Source organism: Eurosta solidaginis, chromosome 3 (genome assembly GCF_040869045.1).
Source record: "Eurosta solidaginis isolate ZX-2024a chromosome 3, ASM4086904v1, whole genome shotgun sequence".
NCBI classification, from domain to species: Eukaryota; Metazoa; Arthropoda; class Insecta; order Diptera; family Tephritidae; genus Eurosta; species Eurosta solidaginis.
Window position 1 is genome coordinate 190,557,011 of NC_090321.1, and position 27,654 is coordinate 190,584,664.

At 36.1% G+C, this 27,654-nt stretch overlaps 1 protein-coding gene across 1 annotated transcript; it reads right to left on the reverse strand.

The window, feature by feature from the left end:
• Positions 1-2,371: 2,371 nt before the first annotated feature.
• LOC137246075 (adenylyl cyclase X E-like) lies at positions 2,372-27,254 on the reverse strand. The gene is made up of 19 exons (XM_067777173.1): positions 27,144-27,254; positions 26,917-27,063; positions 26,694-26,853; positions 23,306-23,472; positions 23,086-23,219; positions 22,741-22,885; positions 22,545-22,681; positions 22,208-22,484; positions 17,151-17,201; positions 16,996-17,096; positions 16,698-16,916; positions 13,506-13,572; positions 9,042-9,134; positions 8,074-8,342; positions 5,913-6,007; positions 3,396-3,544; positions 3,164-3,296; positions 2,705-2,908; positions 2,372-2,634 (listed from the first exon to the last, which is right to left on the reverse strand). The coding sequence occupies exons 1-19, from the start codon at positions 27,252-27,254 to the stop codon at positions 2,372-2,374; spliced, it is 2,922 nt and encodes a 973-aa protein (XP_067633274.1).
• Between the last annotated feature and the right edge of the window lie 400 nt (positions 27,255-27,654).

The window sequence follows — 27,654 nt, forward strand, 5'->3', positions numbered from 1 at the left end:
ACTTTCGCTGCCGGAAGTGTAAACAGTTTGACCTGTCTTTGCCCTGGGCAGTCAACCCAGTTAGGTCTGAATTGTTTAGTTTCGCAGTTATTTACAGTTTCCCAGGTGTGTGCTTTTGTAAGTCCACAAAAGGGTTCTGGACCATAGAACGCTGCTATAGCACCCTGCTTTGCTAGGTAATCTGCAGGTTCATTACCTTCACGTACCTGATGTCCGGGAAGCCATCCTAACAAAACTTTGTTTTTGGCTCCCAGGTCATTAAGGATTTCAATGCATTCATCCACTAGCTTAGATATAACTGTGTAACCGCCTGCTGTCCGACATAATGTAGATGCTCTTCGATGCTAAGCTTCTCCGTAGACATTCTCTACCACAGACTTCTATTGCATGGATTTCTGCCTAAAATATGGTGGGGTAGCATCCCATTGGTATCGATTTCTTGAAGTTCGACCCATAGACGCTAGCTCCCGTTCTTCCGTCATAGAATTTTGATCTATCCGTGAACCAGACCTCTGAATCACAGTCGTTATAGGGATACTCTGTTTCCCAGTGGGTCCTGTCCATAATGGACATTTCAAAGTTCCGTGAGCTTCTTAAGGGACATTACATCACGCAGTTGTAATGTGGGATTTCCTATGAATTTCTTATTAGTTTCATATGCCCTATCATATTTCCTTTGTTGCCTCTTTTGTTTCCTAGTGTTGCCTTTTTCATTTATATAGTAATCCAGAGTCCTTTGGAAAGGAGAGGTGTTTCTTTACGCGTTTTTAGATGAAGAGCAAGACTTGGATGTGTTGTCGAGTGCTTGTGAGATGTCTAGCGACCTGCACTTTTAAGGAACAAATATATGAACACTAAAAACCCTCTCCATATGGTAGGTTCCTATCGCCACTAATAGGAAGCCGAGCCTAACGAACGTTTACAGGAACTAACAAAGAACGCCACCTTGTTAGGGCGACAATAATTTTTGTAAGACGAAAGTATGAGGAAAGCTGCCTTCGGTGGGGTATTTTTGGAAATTGGAATGGAATTCAAGTCATTAATGAGGAAGCTAACCACGCCATATCCAAAGCTACAAAGGCCATAAAGGTCGGCAGATATATGACAGATAAACCTTGAATACGCAGACCAGAGCCAGGTTTGCGAGCTTAACCTACATCCTTATTATTTTGTTTTTAATTACAACTCAAGCTTGCCACTTTGTCTACTAACTTCCTTTTTTCTTCTCCTCTTAGTTAGAGCGCCCAAAGCCCAAGTTAAACTCGAGTAAACTTAAACAGTTCACAGTGTGGACAACGTACAGTTGGTTCTTTCTCAATGAAAACACCAGAAGTCGCAGAAAGGGATGGATGCAACCGCCTGAAGATTCTTCCTCATCATATTGGTTGCTGTACCGGGGTTGTTTTTGCAACAAAACTCTAGAACTGCCGTATTTACATCGTCTAACGGCACATGTAGAGCGCTTACTCTCTAGTTCTGTTAAGTCGACCACTACTTCTAAAGACTTCCTCATATCCATATCCTTCACTTATAGTCTTCTATTATTGGACTCACCCGTCATTCCACTACGAAGCTGGTTGAATTTCCTCTAATTTTGCTCTCCGATTGAACAAATAGCTTGTAGCGCTTTTGTTTCTCTGGTTGAAAATCATCCAATAGATACAATTCTTGGTGGGTATCTGGCTGGCCTCCTATGGGGCAGAAGGGGGAAGATATAATGTCCTAAAGCTCTCAGATATATAGTCGAGAGATGTACAGTTCGGCAAAGCCATCACACCATCACCTAGGTGAAAGCTTTGAGTAATCTTGAAGTAATAACAGAGTAAATAATTATGTTTCAACCAATTGCAGTCAACAATATGATGAAAATTTCCATATAATTCATATGAAATCTAGACTACCGGCTGCGAGGTGGTATTCTTTTAAAATTGCTATGCTATTTGACTTTAATATTAACAGAAATCAGCTGTTCTATCAATCAATCATCTATCAATAAAAACTTGCATGCGCTTGCGCTGCCATCTGGCGAATGTTAGCAACTGCCGGTAATGCAGTGTTTGTTCTAATCAAATATTCACATAGTGCCATAGTACAAATAGATTTCTTTGTGTGCTTACGATTGTTTATTTTCAATAAATTATATAATGCCCAAAGCTCGCTAATAAGCCCGAACCCCCATCTTTACAACCAAAACTTTATTTATAGATTTGGATTCCAGGTAAGAGCGAAAAAGGGACCTTTACATAAAAAGAGCAATTAGAAATAATATATAAGATATTTTCATATAATCAATTCATTTTCTCTTTACTTATACGAACTTTAAGTAATTATACATACGATTCCCTAAACTTAGTTAAAAATTAACAAAATTTTAAATTTTAAAATGTAAAGTTTCATCAATATCAATGAAATAAGTAGGAATTTCCCCACGCCCCTTTACGTAGGTTTGCCCTCTAAATGTACTTTTCACATTATAGTTTTTTAATATTAAAGCAGTCTGTTCAGTAACTTGAATGAGACCAGGCAAACCCGTGGAGTCCATACGAGAAGCCATATTTACAGCATTTCCCCATATATCATAAAATGGCTTATGTGTACCAACCACACCAGCCATAATGGGACCATTTGATATGCCTTCAAATAGAAGGAACAAATCATAAATATTTGTTTACGTAACGTCAAAATTTAAATAAGTTTTAATTACCAATCCGTAAAGCTCCACTGGAACGGCTTTCACCCTGTATACTCTGTTCGTTAAAAAGTTTCATGCAACGAAGTAGATCCAAAGCGAAGCAAACCATAACAAAGACAAAGTCATTACCTGAATTAGCATCCTGTTCAGTCTGTTCAGGGGAACGTTTCGATATATGTTCAGCACCAGAAAGCACAGTCAACCGGAGTTCGCTTCCTAAAAAATAAATAATATTAATAAAATAATCGATATATCATTGAAGCAAATATTTTATTGTTAGTTCATAAATATGAATATTAGTAAATGTTAGTTCTGCAAGATTTTCACTCGACAAAAAATGTTCAAGAAGTGTTTTATCGTTACTCAAACAAGTATTAAAAACTAGGTGGTACAAGCTTGAACAAACTGTTTTATGTTTGATTGGCTTTGTTAGATTTGGTAAAAATATGTAGAAATAAACAAAATACTAACTAGTGCGCCCCCTTTGAAGTACTCTATTTTTTTGATGCGGTATTTCACTTGCGTTTAAACCACAAGCAGCCATATAAGTCCAACCTGCAACTTTAATTTTTTCAACTTTACTGCGACCAACATATGTTCCCAGCTATAATTAAAAACAAAATATATAAGACTAATCATTAGGTTGTATGCGTACTATTTTTATATTTCAATGAGCTCTGTGTATGCGTTCTGAAGAACTTACCACTTCATCGAAATCACAAATAATCTCATTCAAAATTCGCATCCCCACCATTTCGGTATCAAAGTTCTGTATTGTGGCAAACATAACTGCAACATTTTCATATTCTTCGTGATACAGATCAGTAAGCTGATCCTTCATATAAATATCGACTATAACAACAAATTATATAACGTTAAATATTAAAAATAAAGGCGCGTACACATTCGACTTTTGGGTCATTTTAGCGCTGGCGTCTTTTTTGCGTTGCGTTGAGAACGTCAAAGAAAGAATGTCAACTGTTGACGCAACGCAAGCGCCCAAACGAAGCAATAGTCGAATGCATTTACTAAATGAAACCTAAATCGATTAAACCTCCAATACAATCTAGCTTAAGTTTAGTCTAAAGATAATTCACAGTGACTACATCCCTAAAGCGTATTTCAAGCGCAACTGCGAAGCAATACCAAAGCAGCAGACATACTAGAGCAAAATTTGAGATACTGCAGCCCTGGTTATAATCGATAATAATTCAAAAGGACTTTCTCATCATATCGGATGAGAACAAAAGCAGGCAAGAGTTTACATAAGCAGAAAAATCTAGGATCTGCAAGGTGTCGAAGATCAAGTGCAAGTCTTGCTACGTTAGACCAATAAAGAAAGGGATTGTTATCACTAACAAGTAAGGAAGTCCAAGTTCGGGTGAAACCGAACATTACATACCCAGCTGTACACTTGAAATGCTGTTGTTGTTTGTTTTGTGTGCTTAATAGTGTTACAAGGCTGCGCAATAATACACATACATATGGTTCTATTACAAACTAATTTTTCTTCGAGTTATGGCTGCCGAAACATAGAAAATTGCCTATGTGCCACGCCAATTTTTTTAAATTGGAAGTTTTTCCTATTTATTGTTATATATCCACTTGGGAAATGAAATAGCATTGATATAAAGCTCTTTTTTGCAAAGATATAGCTTATTTTATTCGTCTAAGACCCTTTTAAAATTTTTTTATATAAAAGTGGGCGTGGCCCTTAACCGATTTCGTTAATTTTTCTTCAAAGCATTCCATATAGTAAAGGCAACTTTTCTGTCGAATTTTGTTACGATAGGTTTAACGATTTTTGATTTATGATTAATAATATTTGTAAAATTGATTTTATCACAAGTGGGTGCTGCCACGCCCATTTAAAAAAAAAATTTCAAATTTTTATCAAGAGTCTCAATATCAGTCCACACGTGAAATTTTAACATTCTAGGTGTATTATTTACTAAATAATCAGGTTTTTTGTGTTGTCCAAAATGTTATATATACAAAAAGTGGGCGTGGTTATCATCCGATTTCGCTCATTTTCAATACCAATCTATTCTGGGTCCAGATAAGCTCGTGTATCAAATTTGGTGAAGATATCTCAATATTTACTCAGGTTATCGTGTTAACGGACGGACTATCTCGATTCCTTTATACCTGTACAACCAACCGTTATCCAATCAAAGTTAGAATACCCTGTGTACAAGTACAGCTGGGTATACAAATAAAGCATTATATGTTTACGGCAAGAGTTCATACAGGGGCCCAGTCGTTTGGCATTGCGCTCATATAAACTAGGGCTGGGCAGTGAGCACTGAAAGAGATAAGCTGGTAAAATCAACCGAAATTTGTATCCATTGCTGTTGAATCAACATCGCAGAAACTGTTGATGCTGAATATACAGTTTCTATTGTAAAATGAACAAAATAAAAAATCATCATACGAAATCCATAGCAACTTAGCAATTATTACTGTCACCTAAGATAAAACAGTTGAAATAGCAGACTTTGGTCAAAATTAACATAACTGTAAAGGCTTTTGGAATGACGGAGATTATTGTGGCACCACGATCATAAAAACAAACTAGTGAGCACCGTGAGCGTAAGTTTCTTTTTAAATTTAGGTGAAGTAGTTCATTTTTACTAGCGTCATATATTTCGGTGTAGAATTCCGGGCTGCAAGAAGATATAGTTGCGTATATATTGTGTTCATTGAAAACCTCTGGTATTTGCTCATTGAATTCCGAATGTTGACATGGTTTTTATTAGTCTTTAAACAGACTTATACTACATTTATACTGGCTCAAAATACGGACTTTGAAATCAGGAGTGATTCGAAAGCAATTACATTTTCCTCATTCGCATTTCGCTTTTCCCCGCAACACTCGACTGTCAAGCTATTGCAAGAAATTCCTCTGACGTAATATATTAAGAAAAACTTCGATAAAAAAAAATTAAAAATATTATTAAACAATAGTACAAATAAAAATTAAAAATATCAAAAGCACATCGAAATTTCTGATAGAGTTGTCGGTTTGGTCTAAAAAAAACTAGGGAAACTGTTATTTATAACTCTAATATAGATCTAACTCTAATATAGATGGTTAAGAAGTGTGTGCTTCGCATGAGTGGATCGATGGAATTTGTATGAGGACTCTAGAATAAGAGTTTTGATCTGTAAAGTGTGTTAAGTAAACATGAATCTGTTAAAAGCCCCGTTTAAGACTTACCAATATGCGATGGCAAAATATTACTTATTAATATCGATATTGTCTCGTTCGTAAATTTAGCATGCTCCTTTTTCTTTTTCAATTCATGTTTCCAACTGCAATGTACCCAAACTGATGTTAATACAACTTATTATATAAATAATTCAGAGATCGAAAAGAATTATCTTTAACGCATAAATCGGTCATTGAAATAAGCGCTTAAAGCAGAAATTACTTTTTCAAGTCTAGCTGATTTGCTATAAAAATCACTGCACATCCGAAAAAATCAGTACAATCATTTCAACATTTTTTTATTTTCCTTTTTTTTTTTGCTTTTTTTTACATTTTACTTCTGGATGATAAAAACAAATTCTTTTTGGACGAATAGCCACTTGCAAAAAATATATAACATTTTACATAATATAACTGATTATTTTCAATCACATCATTGTTTTTCCTATAAAAAATATATACACCGAAAGAAATTAAGCTAGTAAAATCAACAAATCAGGTTTGTTGCTCTTGAATTAATAGTAACTTAGTACAATTGATGGCATTATGGATATTTCAACGGAGTTTTGTCAAGAGGACAAACTTTTATAGTCATTTCGACCGTAGAAAAGCTGTTGGTGTCAATTTAATAATAATCGGTAAAAACGACAAACAATCAATCAAGCTAACTTTTCTGTTAAAATAACTGATTTCATTGGTCATTTTAACAACAAACAGCTGTCAATATTATAAAAATACATTATCTAATTTTAAAGGGAAACTTACATTCACAGCGCTCACTAATTTGGTCTTATGATTATCGTGTAACAGAAATCACTGTAATTTCAACAGCCACTTTTATATTTTAACAGTTTTCAATAGTATTATTAGTGTGACATTAATAGTTGTTAGTACACCATAGTAAGATGGACATCGTGGTGGGATGGTAGCGTACCACGGCTACCACACCGAAAATCCTAGGATCAAGTGCTGGAAAAAGTAACTTAAAAATCTTCAAAAGAAATGTTTTTATATGTAAACGTTTTTTTTTTAACAAAGATTGAACGCTTAAATTTGGGCGAAGTTTGTTCAACAGCAGATTGCAGAAATATCGGTTGAATTGACCCGCAACTTGTTTGATTTTAACAGTTTTTTTCTTTCAGTGTATAAAACAGGGATAGGCAGCGTGCAATAGGCAAAATTTTCACGAATCATTTTTTTAGCTAGCACTTAGTAGTTTACATACAGTTATTTCAATGATACTAGGGCCCGGTATTTCAGTAGTTGGTTAAGCTAAGATTAAACTAAGTTTTCTTAAACTTTAGTCACATTTAAACTCCAGTTATACTACTGAGCAGTTTTTCAGTCACAGTATAAGGCCGCCGTGGTATGTTGGTAGCGTGCTCCGCCTACCGCACCGTATGCCCTGGGTCCACACCCCGGGCAAAGCAACATCAAAATTTTAGAAATAAGGTTTTTCAATTAGAAGATTTTTCTAAGCGGGGTCGCCCCTCGGCAGTGTTTCGCAAGCGCTCCGGGTGTATTTCTGCCAAGAAAAGCTCTCAGTGAAAACTCACCTGCCTTGCAGATGCCGTTGGGGTAGGCTTTTTGTGCGGCAAGATTGGTTTTTTGTTAACTATTTGTCACCGCAATTAATCAAAAATAAATTATAATTATTTTATTTTCGTGAAAATACTGTAGTATGGAATCTTATATTTGAGACCACTTACAGAACCACAAGTTGAGAATTAAATTTTTTTAAACTTAAGTAATAGAAGTTTTTGCTTTATAAAAATTCCCTCTTTTGCTTAGTAAGCTATAATTCTCGAGTTGAGCCACTGTTTCGAAACAACTCTTGAGATTTTAGAAGTAAGCGCAGTTATCAACATGAGCTCTAATGGTACTCAAGCCCAAATGATTGTTGGGAAAATTTGACACCATTTCGAACGAACGCAAATAATTGATAGGCTAACTAGATTTTAACCCTGCCAGATCGGCCGCTTAAGCTCAGCTTAAACTTCAGTTAAATTAGACTGGAAAACTGCAGAATAAGATTAAGCGTAGTTTAACTGACAGAGTTGAACTTGTAATTAAAAACCAGGCCTAAGATAAAAGCTGCTAGCCATGCTGCCCATCTCATATCTACTCTGTTCAAATAAAAAAAAAACGATAAAGGTTTGAAAAAATTTACTTGTAATCCATTCTGGAAATAAACTCAATCTCTCGTGTAACCAAGTGAAATGCCAAAACAGCTATCACCACAAATATTATGTGTGCATATTCTGGGTAGAAATACTGATTCGAACTTATGCCAATTTCGAAAATAAATGTGAACATTACAAACAAGATTAACGAATAACCAATGAGCACAGCAGAACCAATTATCCATTTCAAAGTGTAAGAAATGTGTGAAAATAGGAAAATTATCGCCAAGTTTAATACAATACCTTCCGTTAAAGCCTGAAATGATATGAACTTAATAACTACGCAAAATATATAAATTTCATTATACGAGTGCCGTACTATATATGTATGTATGTACGAAAAATATCAAAGAGACAACAAAAAATTATATTTAAAATCGTTTGACAATTCTTTTCTCTTTTCAGTATTCAGTTTTAAGACGTGTAATCACTTAAAAGTACTTACGATTTTTCGAATTAGGTCGAAGAAAAAATTTCTCGCCAAATTTGCTGCATTGACGGTGTTGTATAGAGCTCATGATCTGTTCTCGAACACAAGTGAGCAATTAGAGACTCTAGAACCCAACACACGCCAGAAATTTCTTCCCGAACAAATTCGAGCTATTACAAGCTCTACATAATATACATACATACAGAAGAATCTCTGGAGGGGCGACATTTATTAACAAAACCACAACTACAAGTGAAGTAACGTATGCAATGCCAAGCTCTCGATTTCTCGGAACTCGAAATTGTCGTTTGTATTCGAAAAGAAATCATAAGCTGTACTCTTAAATGGATTTGGACAATTTTTAAGTTTTAGCAGCCTCTTCAGATTTTGAAATAATAAAGCAACTTGTTTTTTTATAAAAATTACTTAAAGTTCTTTGTTATGAAAATCATACTAAAATATTTAAATACGAGGTATTTTCCGGAAACTTTCAGTGCTACCATCGCATAGTAAATATTTACTTACCCAAGGATAAAAACAAAAAGTTTCCGCTATATCATCTTCGTGCGCTTGTTTTTCGATAACTTCGTTTTCAATCGAAAACCGATCGCAATCTAACTGAAGGAAAATACATCAGAAGGAGTAAATACGCAGAGTTTAGAAAGAAAGCAATGTTTATTTGTAGCACAGTGTAATTTTTTTATTATTTTCGTTGTATGAATAATAGAGCAAGAATCCGTGACTGCCAGACTTTACGTCAATTGACATTATTTTTCTTTTCAAAGCGAACTAAAGTCAGTGACATTAAGTCTCAATCTGAAAAATCGAAAACTTAAACATTTAACATTTTTGAGATCGTATCATTAAAGAAAATTTATATTTGTGACTAGAACTAGCGCGATTCTGTGTTCCAAAATTTGCCGTGTGGCATAGAAAATTATTTCTGAAATTAGTTCCTTTTGTAAAGCGCAAAATTGTCAACGATGTTGATTCACATATGATTCAGACATTAATCTATTTGGATTTTGAATTAATTTCATTGACTTTAAGCCGTTTTCAATTGACATCAATTCCATTGATATTGTTGTAGGTCTGCTAAAAATTTCTTAGCGTATGCTTCCAACCAAAGGATGAGGAAAATCTAATTGAAAATGTTCTGGCAATGAGGCTAGTATAAGCCTTAAGAAAGTAGGGTAATATTTTTTGCACATTTTGTGCAGATATCTGCTAGAGACCATAGAAGTCAAAAAGCATTCTTACTTCGGTTGCAAACTTATTCTGCGGAAATTTCAGCTTTTATAAAATAACGAAGGTCTGCAATCAATGACTCTTGGACTTTAAATTGTCTATATATTTGTGAAGAGGAGGTCGGGATATTCTTGAACTTGGCTTAAACATAATTGCTGTCCCCAATATCTATTGCAGGTCCTACGAGAGGTGGGGAGGGGGGATTTCCCCGGGCCCGGGGTTTCTCAGGGACCCCTTATTTTAGAGGTACTAAGACATTTTTTTTTAAATTTAGGAGAGTCTTTAGTTGTTTCATGTGCAAATTTTAAGCCGAATTTCAAAGGCAACGGATATTGATAATGATTTTTTGCCTGGGCCTGGGGAGAAAATAAAAACATCAAACAAAAATGTGTTTCTCAGAGGGCCCGCGATTTAGAGGTACTAACGAATTTTTTTTAATTCGGGAGAGTCTTTAGTTGTTCCATATGCAAACTTTAAGCCGAATTTCAAAAGCAACGAATATTGATAATGATTTTTTGCCTGGACCTTCGAGTAGTGAGGAGACAATAAAAACATCAAATAAAAATGTATCTTTACATGAATCCGAAATCGTAAAGTTTTCGTGGTCAAACTGATGAATGTTCATCTTCAAAAAGTCTTCCAACAATACCACCAACTCTTGGTCACCACCACGAAGTATCAAGATTATTTAAACGACTTCGATATCGGTACCGTGAATAATGAGTTTTTGCGATCTGAAGAAGTCAACGAAATAATTCGTCGAGGTCATCAAAAGCGTCCTGTTATTTTTCCACGTGATTGTCATGACGAGGCATTTCCTACCTCGTTGTTAAACAGACTCTTGCCAAATGGAGAGAAAGTGGAGCGTGACTGGTTAGTGTGGAGTGCCGATAGCAATGCTTTTTATTGCCTACCATGTCGTCTGTTAAGCACCAATACTTTAAATCGACCTACAATTTTTTGTGCGGATATTCGATATTCCAGGAATGGAAGAAGCTATACGATAAACTGCCAACACACGAAAATACTCAAGATCATATTAATGTTTATATTCAATGGCGATCTTTACAAAGTCTAATTCAAAAAGAGGCTACAATTCATGCACTTATCAATGAACAGCTAATCACTGAAACTCAACACACACTATTTTATTTTTGGGTGAAAGATGTCTAGCTTTCAAGGCGAAGGTATATATCTTGGTGAACGAAACGATGGACATTTTTTGGGAATCTAAAATCTCATAAGCCACTCTGATCCGATTCTTAGAGATCATTTCGACAAAGTTAGGATTTCACAACAGCCGCACAAACGTTTACAAGGTCACTATCTTTCCCCAGACATTCAGAACAAGTTTATAGAAATTTGTACAAAGCACGTGAGGGAAACTATATTAGATCAAAGCAAGAAAGCCAAGTAATTTGCTATTATCGTTGATGCTATGCCTGATGCTAGTCACGTTCACTACGTTCATTTTTCGCTAACTCCATTTCAATTCGAAAGCAACACATTTTACAATTCAAGAACGGTTTTTGGCTTTCGTGAGTTGTACCAGAAAACTGGTCAGAAAATCGCTGATTCAATTTGCCATACTCTAGGTAAACATGACATCCCATATTGTCGTGCACAAGGGTACGATAACGGCGCCAATATGAAAGGAGCTTACAACGGAGCACTACGTCACATTCTGTACAAAAAATCGAATGCTGATTTCTCGCCTTGTGCAACCCGCAGTCTGAATTTATATGGTCTTGATGCTGCAGAATGTTTTACGGCTGCAATTACTTGCTTCGGAGTTGTACAAAAATGTTTTACTATTTTCAGCAGCACTACGCAACGATGGGTCCTCCTCAAAACAAAATGTACCGAGCTCCCTTCATAGTCTTTCAGCCAAAAGCCAAATTTGACTGCGCAAGCATACGGCGATATTACCGGCATTCTCAATTATATCAATAAGTTAGAATGTATCTTGCTGTCCTCAATTTGGTTCAAAATACTGACTACCATTAATGAAATAAACGTGGTCTAGCTGATTTGAAGTTGAACAGGAACCAATGGGAAACAATTTTAAACGAATGCAAAGCAGTTGCTATTCAGTTGAACATCTCGCCAAAGTTTCCGGACATTCGAAATAGAAAACCCAAAAGACGTTTTGAAGATAATGGAAATGAGATGATTACGGATGATCCAGAGTCTGATTTTAAAAACAATACGTTCTTGGTGATCGTCGATTCGGTAATCACTGGCATTACTGAACGTTTTGCAGCTACGAGAAATTTCAACGAGACGTTTTCCTCTTTGTGGCAATTTGAAGACATGGATGAAATACGGTTCGGGTGAGCGCAGCAAAATTTATCGAAAAATACAAGTCCTACATTTCTCAAAGCTTTGAATGCGAAATAATTCACTTAAAACATATTTACGAAGCAAATTTTGATAAAGGTCTGTCACCATTGGAATTGCTAAATGCCATCTACATATGTTCAAAATCTGTATACGATTTTCCCCAACATTTGTGTTGCTTTACGTATCTTTTGCACTATACCTGTCACTGTTGCTAGTGCAGAACGTTCCTTCTGCGTCCTTTCAAGAATCAAAAACTTTCATATATCGTGTTCAACTCAAGAGCGAGTTTCAGGACTTGCCACGATTTGTGTTGAATCTGTTTTGGCAAAACAGTTAAATTTTGATATTATTATAAAAATTTGAAGCGAAAAAAGCAAGTAAAGCCACTCTTTGATATCCGAACTTTCTGTGTTGAATAATTAAAATATATAATCATCATTAAATTTATCAGAAATATATTAAAATGTTACCAAATAATTAGAACAGATTATTTGAAGCAATATATGGCTGTTAAAAGAGAATTTTATTTCTACGTTACAATAAAATAGTATAAATAGTAAATATTCTGTGTTAATTTTATTGTCAGCTCTTAGTCCAAAAAATCATTTAGTTAATGTGGCAACAATTTTTTTGATGTAATCCATCAATAATTATTAATGAATGAGACGTCATTAATTCAAGTTAATCAGATGTATTAGTGAATTTTTTATAGGGGCCCGTAAATTTTTTAGTCCCGGGCCCGGATTTTCTCTCTACGGCCCTGATCTATTGGGTAATAAAGATTTACGAATATCTCTTTTAGGCATCAATTCCAAGAAGCTCTTCCATTAAGTATCAAGACTAAAGAGCATTATTATACCCCGACTTAAGTATCCAATAATTCTTCCGATGACTATTTTTTACATAATCGCGTAGGAGCTATCCAAATGTACACTGCTTACAAAAATGTTTTGTGAACCAGAGGCTTCAGGTTCCACGAATATTATGTCACCTCAGTTAGTTTGTCGAAAACTGGCTATGGCGTTGAAGTAACGGTTCGTAAACACACTTGGGATGCTCAATGGAAAATTAATTTAATACGAAATTAGTTCATTGCAGCTTGTTGAAACTGTCCAGCATATAATATCTTAGAAAAAGTATTTCGCTGTCCAACAACACCCCGTATCCGAGAATGTCCCAACCTTCTCTTTATATAGAAAAATGATAAAAATAGCATACCAGTTGGGTAATACAATAAAAAAATTGCAATGTCAATGTTACTATATATATTGCTATACGAATTTTGAGTTGGTGTTGCATTCTATCTGAAAGTCTATATAGCCAAAGACTGAATCCTTTGTACGGACGCGTAAGGAGCACTGTGCTAAACAATGTGGACCACAGTTTTTTATACCAGACCAAAAATAATGTCAGTAATAAAAAGATATTTCCGATAACAACCAAACACCAAAACGATAATGATTGCCTAAATAAAGTGAATTAACAATATATTAGAGCTCACATACATTCCAATGTACATTCAAGTTTCATAATGGGCGCTTTCAGCATGCACAACTGTTAATGAGTCGTTGAGTGATAACATTCTGAACGCACTGTTGAGTGTTTTGATCCACTCAAAACTTGGAATTTTACGTCAAATTTCGTTCGTTTCATTCGCTTAACGTCTTTATTCGGCTGCCTGAAAGTTGTTTGACATTTTAAAGTGTTGGTTATGAATACAAGTTGCGAAATTTTATTTCAGATAGGTAACCTTTTCCTTAAACTTAAAGAGTAATTATTTCATTTAGCAGTTGGCTCAACTCACCGTTCATAAAATAAAATTTCTATCACTCAATTGTCTGAAACCTGTTTGCAGAAAAATTGTGTTCGCTGGAAGCGCCCAATGTCTCGATTTTAACATACAACTGTTGGAAATTCTGGTTAGGTATTTCTGACAAACCCAGCAATGATGCAAGACCATTTGCACCTCATCGTGAACAGCCCAAATTGGGTACTTTTTGGTACTTTTCGTAATTTCTGCCCCATTTTAACAGATACAAGCATAGAATTTCAAACAATGCTTACATTTATTACAAAAAATTTTGTCTAAAAAAGTCATAGAGTTCGGTTATATATATAACTCATATCGCATGTTTGCAAAGCATCAACAAAAATAAACTACGGGTTTTGAGGTTGCGTATTTGCCATGACGTAGCAAATACAAAGCCGTATATAATTTTTTGGAGAATGCAATGCTAAATATTGTAATGAATTTACTGAAATTCCGCTTATTCCAAATTCTCTGCTAACGTTCGAATCGCTAAACTGTTGAATAAATAACTCCAATATTGAATAATGCAAAAATGGCCTTTATTAAAGTACTTTACAATAACACTTATACTTTGCAACCAATAGCTTGCTTAAACCGAACTGATTGTCGTGCCTCAACTGTTGCTGCTTTTATAGTGTTTTGTTTCCTCGTTGACATATTTCTAGGCGGTTCTATTCTAGAATTTACTAGTTAGTTAGCAGCTATAAAATTACGAACTATAACTACGTTTATAGCTTCTCATATGCGCGTGCATGTGTGAGTGTTACTTGCGCATCTCATATAAGATATATGCATGTGTTTGTGAGTTTTCTCTCCGCTGCGTGTACGTACATATGTGTAGACATAATGATTGATTCATTTATGTAGATACAAGTGACTGCCTGCTTTATTGTTGTTGTGGCTTCATTTACTTAGCATCAGACTAGTGATGTGAGTATCACTTAGTGTCACTAATATTCGTCACAATATCAATTGCTTTTGGAATGCAATCCACAAGGTATGTTTTTTGATCGAAATTGTGAGGCATATTTACAGACGCGCATCAACAGAGCCCAGTTACATTGGATTTTTAGCAGCGCTTTATTTAACAATGCCTCCTGTTCACTACTACTTATTTACTTACTTACTTAATAGACGCTTATGATGATTATGATAAACAATTTCTTGAGGGAAATTAGAGGATTGAGAGGGAATACCGTTGAGAAAAACATACAGGCCAGTTCTGAGTTCCGACTCATTTTGAAAAGTAAAACGAGGCTGATTCCGAGTAGATTTTTTTTTGGTGTTTTCAATCCCGACTGAAACAAATCGATTCGAAGTCGATTTCGAATCATTTCCATTTCGAGTCGATAATCAAGCGAAACAGCTGTTTGTATTTATTTGGGTTTTAGTTAAATTAAAATTGTGCAAAAATTTGAACAAAATGCCAGCACCATGGTTTTCGGAAATGCAAAGGAAAGAAGACGTGCAATTGTACAAAAAAATCGCAAAAATCGATCGATCGAAATTGAGAACACCTCGGTTTCCTTTCGGCCATAATTGCTTTGTTTAGCTTGGAAATTTTTTTTAGGAATTTTCAAATTAAGATTTGTATATGAATAGTCCAGCAAAGCGTTGTTATGAATCTTCCAAATAAAATTAATAATTTAATAAAACTTATTTGTGGGAAATATAATGTAATTATCTGTGCTTAATAGGCTAATTACTTTAGATTCTGACTACTCAGGAGCAGAACTTTTCAAATCGACCAAGTCTGGTCGGAATCGATATTCACAACACCAATCCATTTCGATTCTGATTAAATTGGTCGAAATCGAAATCCAGAACAGGCCCGATAGTTGTATTTTCATTGTACAAAGTTTTGTGCATACTATAAACAATTCGGATTATATACAATTTTTACGTGTATTGAGTTGTTGTGGCCTTGCCTCCCCTGCAATCCATACATTCCCTGTAACCCGCACATTCTTTGCAAGACCAAGTAAATCCTTTTATTCACCCTATTATGGTTGTCAATAGTGTGAAAATTAGTGTCGATGCTCATGAATAGGTATCGGCATTGTCGAAGTCGATAACTATTGACGGGTGTTGATCCTTTTTTGGTATCGGCTAAAACAATATTGAAGTTGTGTTGACGAGACTATTCCTCGATAGTTTCAACAAATTTTAAATATATTCTTTTAACTTCTCCCGGAATGGAGAATTGTGCACCAATCTAAATCAGCTATTATTGTATTAACTTCCTATCTGGCAAGTTTAAAATGTCATACTTTTGGTGCATCTATTTTCTTTGAAGAAGTAACATCTCCTTGCACTCGTCATCACTCGAAGTTTCACTGTCCGATACGAAAAACATTTTAAATTACATATTTTACACTAATTACCGAATAACCACAAATTTTAAATAAACCATTGCCAGAAGTATAGGGATCTTAGTTTTTCTATAAAATTATCGATAACATATCAACGTCAATACATTGTTTTAGTAAATACACATTCCGCATTGACGTGGCGTTGATGTCGATATGGCGTGATGTCGATGACGATACGAAGAGATGGTTGACGGTGAAAACCATAATAAGGGTGATTGTATTGATAAAATTATTTAACAGATTACTGAGGTTTTAAATTTTTTGAATGATTTATACCTATGGTAGTCAGCACAATGTACTGTTATAACAAATTTAAACTGTTTTTCTTAACATTGTTGGAACATGTGTTAAACGTGTTAACCTCAGTTGTATGTTAGAAACGCAACCACTAAATTACAGCATACGTACTGTAAATTGATTACTTGCATTAGAATGGTGGATAATATAATTATGTATGAGACAAAAAGGCTATATTTTTGCATAATATCCATTTGTTGCATATAACCGAGCTCCCAACGCCAGTTTTTATACCACATAAAAAGCCATGAAATATTCGAATAAAAATTTCTTACTTCCTGCTGTATAGGACTAACGCGTCTTGATTGGCCAAAGAATATATGCCTATAGCTATTAATCAAATAGTTTGAAATAATAAGCACAATTATGTTGAAATGTCCATATATAGGTTTGTGTTATTTCCACTTACCGCGCCACCACACTGTTAGTCGGCATTTTTAAACTTTCTTCACCCAACTCCATTGCTACTAAATGTTTAATGCGCGACTGTGAACTAGCTTTTGACAAAGTCTGAAACAAAACGTTTTTATATAAAGGAAGTAGTTTTTTTATCATAAAACTTACATCAAAACTATCTCTAGATTGCATTCGAAATACTGACTTTCGGTCACTGTCCTGAAAAGTAAAAAAAAAAATTCAAAGACTTTATAATATGGTTTGTTATATTTATATATACACATCACAGTCAACATATCCGTAATAGTTTTCAACGTACAGTACAGTCGGAAAGTATTAGAACAAAATGAAAAAAGTTGTTTTTGTCAGTTTATCGTATCATTTATTTAAATATTATTCACATATTTAAGGTAGTTCTGATCCGAAGGTTTTTTTAATGAATTTTACTGAAATTTCCATCAAAATTTATAAGAAAACAGTGAGTATGTTAGCTTAAGCAATTTTCTTGAAAATGGCCACCTTTTACTTTGATGACTGCAGCGCACAATTTCGGTATTCTTTCGATGAGTCCTTGAAGTATTTGAGGTGGGATATTATTCCACGCTTCATTCAAACAATCCCAGAGGTCAGGAAGACTTGTTGGCTTTAGATCCCCACACGCTGATCGTCTTCTTTCCACGAAAGCTCGATGGGATTTAAATCGGGAGATTTTGGTGACCACTCCATTGTATCAAGGTCACATGTGTCTTTTTTTCGTTCTAAATACGAAGTACAATGTTTTGATGTATGTTTCGGACCACGACCAATCAAATTAATGCCAGATGGTATTGCATGGCGTTGGAGTATACTGTGATACTGCTCTTTATTCATAATTCCTTCAATTTTTTTTAGTTGAACCAGCGTAGCTGAAACAGCAAAAAACCATCACTGAGCCACCGCCATGTTTCATAGTTGGCAAAATACAATCTGCTTTGAATCTTTCATTGACGCCTGTGGTTACCGAAAAGTTCGAATTTTGATTCGCTTGACCATAAAATTGATTTCCACTTAAAAATCGTCCAGTCGATATGTTCTTGAACGAGCTTCAGTATTTTCTGTTTATTTACTGGCCGTAGAAGTTGCTTTCTGACAGCAATGCGTCCAATCATACCTTTTTCTTCAAGCCGGCATTTGGCTATCGTGAACGATATTGGTGAATCCAGGTCTTCATTGATTGCAGCACGAATTTATGACACAGATTTCCGTCGATTGGCCTTACTTATTGCATATGTTTTGTTGTCGATTCTTTGCTTTGTCTTTCTTGGTCGACCAGATCGTTTTCTGTTAGTATTTTATCCAGTTACCCGATATCTTCTAATGGCCGTATGAACTGAACACAGAGATATTTTTAAAAGTTTGGCTATTTCTCGACAGTTTTTCCCTGTTTTTTGCAAAATAATGATTTGGCCTCTTATTTCGATGGATATTTCCTTTCGCTTGACCATTTTAGTCTGAACAAATACATTTCTGAGGCTAAACTGACAACAACATCTTTTTTCATCTTGTTCTAATACTTCCCGACTGTACAGTAAGTAAAAAAAATTCAGTTCAAAATGAACTTTTTGGCCCTGCTTTTAGCTGATATTCAAAAAATCTATTTGACTCTTTGCATAGGAGAAATCCCTCATGCATAAACAATTTACTCTAGCCACGTTTGTTGATGTGGAGGGTGCTCTCAATAACGTGAAGGCTGACGTGATAAGATCAGCTCTCGGAAGGACAGGGGTGGAGGAACCTATAAGAAGTTGGATCTCGTCGCTTCTCCTCAACCGCAAGATAACAGCTGAGCTCGGAGGAACAAAAATTGGTGAGCAGATAAGTAGAGGCAAGCCACAAGGTGCGGTGCTCTCGATTCTGCTATGGCTTACTACCATGAACGACATTCTAACAAAACTCGACGCTTATGGTGTAAAGGCCGTGGCGTACGCCGACGATGTGGCAATCCTGATTTCGGGTCCTTTCCCTTCAATGATGAGTGAAATCTTGGAGAAAGCGTTGGCAAAACTAAGTAGGTGGGCACAGGGATGTGGACTTAGGCTGAATCCGGAGAAGACGGATTTACTACTCTTCACAAGGAGGTACAAACCACCTACCTTTGAATTAACAAGATTAAATGGCCAACAGCTAACACTATAAAGCAGTACTAGGTACCTGGGACTAGCAATAGACTCAAAACTCAACTGGAAAGCGTGCTTCAAGGAGTGAGTGCGGAAGGCCTGCGTCGCTTTCTGTGCTTGTAAAGGGATGTTCGGTAAGAAGTGGGGTCTCAGGCCGAAGATGGTCCTTTGGCTGTATGTGGGAGTAGCGTGGACAGTACTGACGTATGGCTCTATAGTGTGGTGGGAAGCCCATAGCAAGAAGTACAACCTCACCAGCCTACAAAAGGTCCAACGCACTGCGTGCGTTGGGGCTACCATAGCCTGCCGCACCTGCCCCACTGCGGCTTTGGACCAGATCTTAAACCTGGTTCCGATAGACATGCACATACTATGCAGAGTGGCGCAGACCGTACTGAGACTTAGGAAGTCTGGGTGCTGGAAGGATACTCAGATGGGGCATGGCAGTATCCTTAATCTAATCCCGACGGGAGTACTAAATTCCGATATTGATTTTAATCCCCGCAGACTTCAGTTTGAGGGCAACATTACCACTGTCATGTCAAGTAGGAATAATTGGAAGAATTGAGCAGTTCCATTGGGTAACGGCATACTAATCTATACTGATGGCTCCAAGATTGATTCAGGGGTGGGAGCTGGAATCTTCTCGCATTCCCTAGAAATTTCTACGTCACTCAACCTCCCGTCATACTGCAGTGTATTTCAAGCAGAAGTCCTCGCAATTTGGAAGGCCTGTAAATTACTCGAGGCCAGGAGCATAACAGTCAAAGTATCTATCCTTTCTCACAGTCAAGCAGCAATTCAGGCATTAGCTGCACCATATACTAGCTCAAAGCTGGTAGGGTCATACAAACAACTCTTATGGGCGCTGACCGACACTCTGGAAATATACATTATCTGGGTTCTTGGATATAGGGTAATCGAGGGAAATGAGGTGGCTGACGAGCTGGCTAGGGGCTCAGCAGAGGGGGTGAGGGAATAACCAATGTCGAAGTAGGTATACCCCTGGCGGTGGCCAAGGGAGATATTCGAGATTTTTATGTGAACAAAGACCAACAAAAATTGAAGAGCACCGCGGGTTGTGCGATTTCAAAAGCCATTTGGCCGGACTACAACGAAAGGAAAACAAGGTATCTGCTGGAAAGATCCAGGGCCGACACCCATAGACTTATAGCGGTCTGCACTGGTCACTGGGATTTAGGCACGCATGCGGAAAAGATGGGTATTACGCACAATGCATACTGCATAAGTTGTAAGGACATAGATGAAAAAGAGACTGTCGAGCACTTTCTCTGTAAATGCCCAGCTCTAGCTAGAACCCGTTTATGATCATTCGGGAGCCCTTTTTTGGAAGATCTAGGAAGATTAGCGGAAAGAGGGATGGTAAACATTCTTGATTTTATAAACAACTCAGGCTGGTTGTAGGACATATCCATGTAGCACTTAGTAGGTTCAGACGAGTTTTATGGCATCAAAACGGCTTTCCATTAGCTACTTGGGCGACCAGGGTCGCAGTCATTATACCTACCTACCTATATTTGCATAGCATTTTATATCATACGATCCATCCTATCCTATTACACTGCCTACCTTGCTTAGTATGGATTGTGCGAATAGTATAAATCCAATGACTTAATATGTAATGGTCGAGACACAATGAAGTTTTTCATAGAGATGCGTTCAACACAATCTTATGCATGCCAGTAACATCGCCACAATCAATCAAGATATTGCGTTTGTAAATATGTAGGAGCTTCAGACTTGACAATTGATGTTTAATTCGCCTTGCCCATTCACATGAAAGTCCTGTTATAAATATTCTCTCTATACAACAAAAATACTTGCTAACATATTTTGTGTCGTATTCATTTGTTATATGGCAATTTTCAACTATGAAAAATGTTAGAAAAGTTACCAACGAAGTGCGAAAAATAATTTCACTTGCAAAGTCAAATTCTTCTCCTTATGCTGTGCTAGCAACAAAAGTTCATGTCAGATGGCGCCAGTGTCGCACAATCTGCTGTTCTGCATAAAAATACGTGCAATCTACTCATAATGTATAAGATTGAGTTAAACGCATCTACATATATTAAAAGCTGCTTATATGACGGGGATTTATGAGAGTTAGATAAAGCATCGATAAGTAAACAGCATTAAAAATCAATCGCAGAAAATATATAGCGAATATCCTATTATGATTTGAAGTCATACCACATCATCTCAGTGTTAAATCATCTCAAGCGTCACATCATTATTATGGCAAATATGATATAACACAAAATAATTCTATAAATACCTTGTGCCACATATGTACTTTAAACTAGTGAACAAATGTTTATGATGGCGATCAAAAATACATAATTGCGCTATAGTGGCCTTGTAATGTCGTATTTTGTCCTGTGTCTTGTGGAATATATCAGGATTATGTCTTCTCTGCGATTCTGATAGGCGGGACTAAGAGGTGCACCGGTTTAATTCGTATCACCAGCAATATCATATCGTATCCTTGTGAATTTCATATCACATCACTATAACATACCATGTTGTAAATATGATATTGCACACTTTGTGACGTATGGGGTTTACACGTCACATCAATAATAACTTATCTACTTAAAAACTATCTATATCGTGTGCATTTTAAAAAAAATAACCAATGTCAGTTAGATGTTTAACATATATTTTGTAGAGCATGGGTATTGAATTGGGGGACTAGGTAGTTTGCATAGTTTAAAATTTCCAGAGATTGTACTTAGCTCCCCATTGATCTGGATGTGTGATATTATATCAAATGATCACGCCGAAATGAATTTTATTTTAATTATTGTGATATCGAAAATATCATAGCATGATGAATACTATATCGACGCCTGAGAGGAATAACATCATATCCCGGCTTTCAGTTTGAAAACGTCCTATCTCAGAATTTGTTTGAAGAAGCTTTACCCCAGGCCTTGTTTTAATTGCAGAACACGTTTAACTATATTGAATTTATGCTGAGATATGTCGCTTTTGATATAAATTAAAATTGTAATATTTCCTTGATAAAGACATAAACACATAGCTTACTTTTATTAAAAATGTTGTTATTTGATATTTCCGTAATAGTGGATCATTACGGGCCCTCTCAGTACCATAATCAACGCGAAATTTCCCATCTAACTGCTCCAGAGTTGCTGCACTAATATGAACGCGACCAGGTACACCTGTACTTTCTAGCCGATTGGCTATATCAACATCTCGGGAGTAAATATCAAACTGCCACTTATTTGCTCCAATAACGCCTGACAATACGCTCCCCGAATGCACACCGATACGCATATCAATATCCAATTCTCTGATTTCACTTTATTAAATAATTGTTCATTAAAAATTTTACAACTATAAATAAACATTTAATTTTTACCTAACAGCGCGTATTTCACTAATCATTCGTAGGCCAAGTTTTACGCAAGCTTTTGCATGTTCTTCATTGGGTATTGAAACATTTGCCACACAATAATAACAATCTCCCAAGAATTGTATTCTCAACACACTAAATTCCTGCAATAAAAACTGGTTTTAAATTTAAAAATTTCGGGTTAATAATTCGTAGGATTTACGTCCGCTGCATCATCAAATCTGACATAAAGATCATGCAGTGTGCCCACAAGTGTTCTCACATCCAACGTAGTCGTTAAGTAAGTAAAGTTAACAATATCGGCATAAAGTATGGTTACGTCTTCATGTGGCTCAATAAAAAGTTTTCTAAATGGTAGTCAAATTTAATAAGATATTAAATAATGACGATACAAAAGAGTGTGTGCACTAGAGCAATAAAAAAGTTGAAAATGTACTCCCTATTTGAAACTTATCGAATTATTTCATTAGCCCTTTATGTGATGATATTGATATTACTGTATTTGCAATTGTTAAACTTTTACATTCCCAGGGCTAAATTTATTTACCTCACATCGTCGAATGTGTGTGGTTTTGGTTTTCTGGAGTTTCTGGAATTCTTCATCACTCCGATACGCATTCTTACATCTACCTCCATTTGCTTAGCAATCTGTTGTGGAATCATACTCAATAAAAGATTTCGCTATAAAAAATAGAAAAAACAACAATAATTTCTAAATTATAAATAAGATTTTATCTATACATATTCCTATCAAACAAAAAACGCACCTCTTGATCTTTTGCAGCATAGAATAACAGTTTCTCTTCTATACATTGTCGTTTGTCCAGAAAAATCATTCTAGTTACAACTTCGCGTGAAAACCGCACCAATATTCCCACTAAATTGAGACATAATAAAAATACTGTCTCGGAAATTATCTTCGAAGTATCAGTAGCTGTAGTTTTATAAACAAAAAATATGTAAAATGCCACATAACATAACGTCGCTGACAAAGCCAGTGCAGTTGTCCATAAATAACTCTCAACTGGCATGAAGAAGTAAATTGACAAGATGGTAAGAGCGTGATATAGTGGTACAGTGAAATTGTTCTGCCATGTGTGAGCCAATGGTATCGAAATTTCTGAAAGTAAACAAAATTCTAAGGACTAACTTTCCATAGGCAAGAAAACACAAAAGAATGGGACAAGAACTGCAGCTAATCTAAATTTCAACTTTGATTTAATGAAGTATCGATTTGTTATCGAAGAATTTTGAATACGTTATCGAAAAGTTATTGATTTTTTTCTAAAGGATATCGGTTTTTTATAGAAACTTGTCGATATGTTATCAAAAAGTAATCGGTTTTTTAACCATACTTTATCGATTTTTCATCGAAGGGGTTTCGATGTGCTGTCTAAAATTTATCGATTTTTTAATCAAAAAATGATCTAATATTTTTGGAAAAGAAATCGATTTCTTATTATTAGAATGATATCCATTTGTAATATACATTTTTTAGAGAAAAGTTATCATTTTGTTATCAAAATCAATTTTTTATCGAAGTGTTATTAGTTTGTTATCGGCGCGCTGTCGATTTGTTAACTATTACTCGTCGGCTGGTTATGAAATAAGAACCGACGGAGCTTCAGAATGAAATCGATGACACATCTATATGCTGTCGATAAAAAGGTAACGATGATTCGCTGACAGTAAAACAATAACTTGACGGTATCGGTTGCTAATAAGAAGCATATGAAGCTTCTCTCAGAAAGCAAGAAAACTTGAGGCTTGAAAGCCCAGCCGCTTGTAAGCAATTTTTCATAAGTCTGAACTCACTTGGGTGCATGCGGATGACATTGAAATCTTGGGTTAAGCACTCGTGACTTAAAATGGAAAAGGGAGCAAAAAAGAGTTTGATTGGGAAAATAGATAAAATGAGATTGTGAAATGTTCAGTATTCTTTCTCGTCAGATCACGGGAGGACGAATTCCCATGCAAATTAGTGTAACATAGGACCCACATCGCAGTTGTGATGCACCGGGACGTAACTTCATTCATAGACCACACAGCCTAACTGTTACCTTCATCGAATTATTGCCGACGTGGAGAACTTTGATCGCTGCCTAACTTCAAGAGTTAACTTCAATATAGAGGAAACTCTTAGTTTGGTCCAGGTAAGGTTTGGTTAGGTTAAGTGAGTTTATGCTAGGTTGGGTGGCAGCTGTCGAAAATAGTTCAATTGGGCACTTGCTGCGTGGCAACGATGCAACTTTGAGTAAGGCTCACATCGATCTTGGAAATTTCCTCCATAACGCCAAATACGTCCGAACCGAGATATTTATGCCTCGTTCTTGCAAAGGCTGGGCCTCTAAAAAAAAATCACTGCAGCATATAGCCTAAAGTACAACGCATGGACTTGCATAGGGCAGTACCCTGTTAACACTACAATAACCATGGAGTCTCTCTTAGAGTCAACAACGCGCCAGTATAACCTGACAGCAAAAGGTGGTGTTAGCTCATTTATTGACAGCAAGTTACGAACGGAATCCCAAATCCTCCTCTGACAGGCATGACACTTGCCAGAGATATCGTTATGCCCTGGAATGCAGATAAATTATATACAAAAATAGTAAGATGCTACAGCAAGTGAGGTCAAGCAATCCTCCACAGCCCTCGACCTCATGGAGGCTAGGCGTTTAAATTTCCCACCAGCTACCCCGACGGATAGCATCCCTGTAAAATGCTGCAAAAATTTGGCAGCCCAAACTTCCTGCTAACACCTAGCTAGAGTCCCGTATCATATCAAATCCCCACTCCATTTCTCCTTTGGGGAATATAAGGAAGTTATGGATGTGGCAACGGAAGTGAGAGTCGGCGGTTCAACTCTTAGATAGTAAGCAGGGAGCGGCCTTCTTTGTATCTATTTAATTTATTTAATCCGCTGATAACACTCTACAAGTTCCCCGAGTTCCTATACTAAGGGAAAGTGAAAAATTCACTTCCCACAGAGACAAAAAGTTTGGAGTTATCCATTAAAGCGGCCGTGGATACAGCATCTAAGTAGAAATAGTGGTCCATTCGTGTCCTTCTGGTTTTCTAATTGAGAACTTTTTGTCCAGAGAGAGTCGGTTCATCATAGTTTATTTGAAATAAATGCTCGTAAATGGTATACAGAATGGTGGCATGGCCAGATTGACGTCGCTCTTGAGCAAGAATGTAATCAATCTCACAGCATTATAATTTCTTGGAGTTCATCTTCCAGGACTTTTGGAAGGTGGTTGAGTATTACTGTCTCTGATATTTGCGTTGAGACCGATCCTCTGATAATCTTGCAGACATAGCGAGCTTTAGCCTCAGAAGAAACTTTGTTCTTCATTTTCATTTAAGAACTGTGGCTAGAAAGATAGTATTTTGGAGCGCCTTATGACTCACCCAAGAAAATTTTCGTTTGGGAAAATAGTTAAAGATAAGGTTAAGCAAAGAATGTTACTTTCGACCGAGTATACAATTGAAAAGTGAAGTCCTCTCTAAGCAGAGGTAAATCAGACACTGCATGACACTTATTCCTCCTGTTATGTTCCTGTTGGGAAAATGTCTAGTTCTGAACTGGTGAGCTTGTACATATGAAACCGTTAGTAGTTCGCCTTCAATCCCTGTTACGTGCTTTCAATAGGCGAATTTAACAAGAAGATATCCTAGGCGGTGGAAATTGTTTATTGCAGCATTAACTTTTCTATAGTTCCAAACTAGTAAAACTCTAGCTACTATCGAATTCGCTCTTATTTGGTGTCTAAGGTTTAGTTCTGAACCAGAAATTTTTAACACTTTTTAATGACTTTTCCACAGCGATGCTACATAAGGCTGGATACTATCGGAGCGTATCGGTTTCATATCCCGCCAAAGTGTGCTCATATTCACAACACTGCCCAAACTTTCGTAAAGTGTTGTTTCGTCTACAACAACAACAGAATCTGTTCCGAAAATATTAAGCAACCAGTTGCTAGAGCTTTACATAGAAATTGGCATAGTTCAGCGAGTTTAAACTCACCGGCTGCATTAGTCAGTTGTATGAATATATATGCGCCAGGTATCAACTAAATACATGTATCGAGGAACTATTAAACTTAGTCAAATGACTTTATGTGAAATTTTTATAAACAATGCTAATTTACTCACCCATAGCTACAAGAAGTATGACAGCCGTGACTGTTGTTACGTATGGTAAACTTGGAAATCGTTTTTGTAGCGAAGAAACAAAGTTAATTGATACAATGCATATTACCGCAGAACAAATCACTAAATAAATAACAGCATCGTTTAAGACGGCACTTCTTTCCTTAAAATTACAAACATTAGTTAAACATGTTTATGCATTTACAGTTTCATTAATTCAGCTTACGGCTGATGTAAGTGTGCCCATCATGAGTATTACATGTAAGCAGACGTTGGTCGCAAGTATGAATACAAATGAACCAATTTGACTTGTATAAAGACGCTTTATGTAGGCCGAGTAATATCCTTCCAAAGCCAATTCAGCACATTCTTCCTATATTTAGGTAGTTTTCAATTAACAAAAATAGACAGACCCATAGATATTGTTTCGTGATGCAAATATCACCGTTTTACCCTCAACATGGTCAATTCCAATTGTTTTAATCCTTTCGATTGTTCCGTCATATCCCTCGAAAAAGATAAGAAATTGGCTGTATCGCGCCAGGATGCTGATTTTTGTGCCATTTTTCTTATATTTTTATGAATTTAATATTATTGCTCTTAAAAATGGTATGTGTAAAAAAGTTTTCGTTTTTGTGATAGTAATCAAATGTCTGTGTTTTGATTTTCTATTCAATGGGAACAGAAGAAACGAATGCCAAAGGTAGCCGAAATTTCATTTGTGTGTACAGATTGAGTCACGTGAAATTTTACTTAATTGCAATTTCTTCTTATACTTTAATACACTAAGACCACGCTTACACATGCCATAATCTACAATAAATCTTGGTAACGTTTTACAAGACGGTGAACAACCTAATATTTATCAAAAACAAGTAAGGGAGGCTAAGTTCGGGTGTAACCGAACATTGCATACTCAGCTGACAAATTACATCTTGCAATACTTTTAAATTGCCTTCATTGT

Excerpts from the sequence above, each read along its gene's own strand:
- LOC137246075 (XM_067777173.1), bottom strand. The coding sequence starts at position 27,254 with ATGGCACAAAAATCAGCATCCTGGCGCGATACAGCCAATTTCTTATCT. Across the intron at positions 26,854-26,916 it reads TGGGCACACTTACATCAGCC|GAAAGAAGTGCCGTCTTAAA; the intron begins GTAAGCTGAATT and ends TGTAATTTTAAG. Across the intron at positions 22,485-22,544 it reads AGTGAAATACGCGCTGTTAG|TGAAATCAGAGAATTGGATA; the intron begins GTAAAAATTAAA and ends TATTTAATAAAG.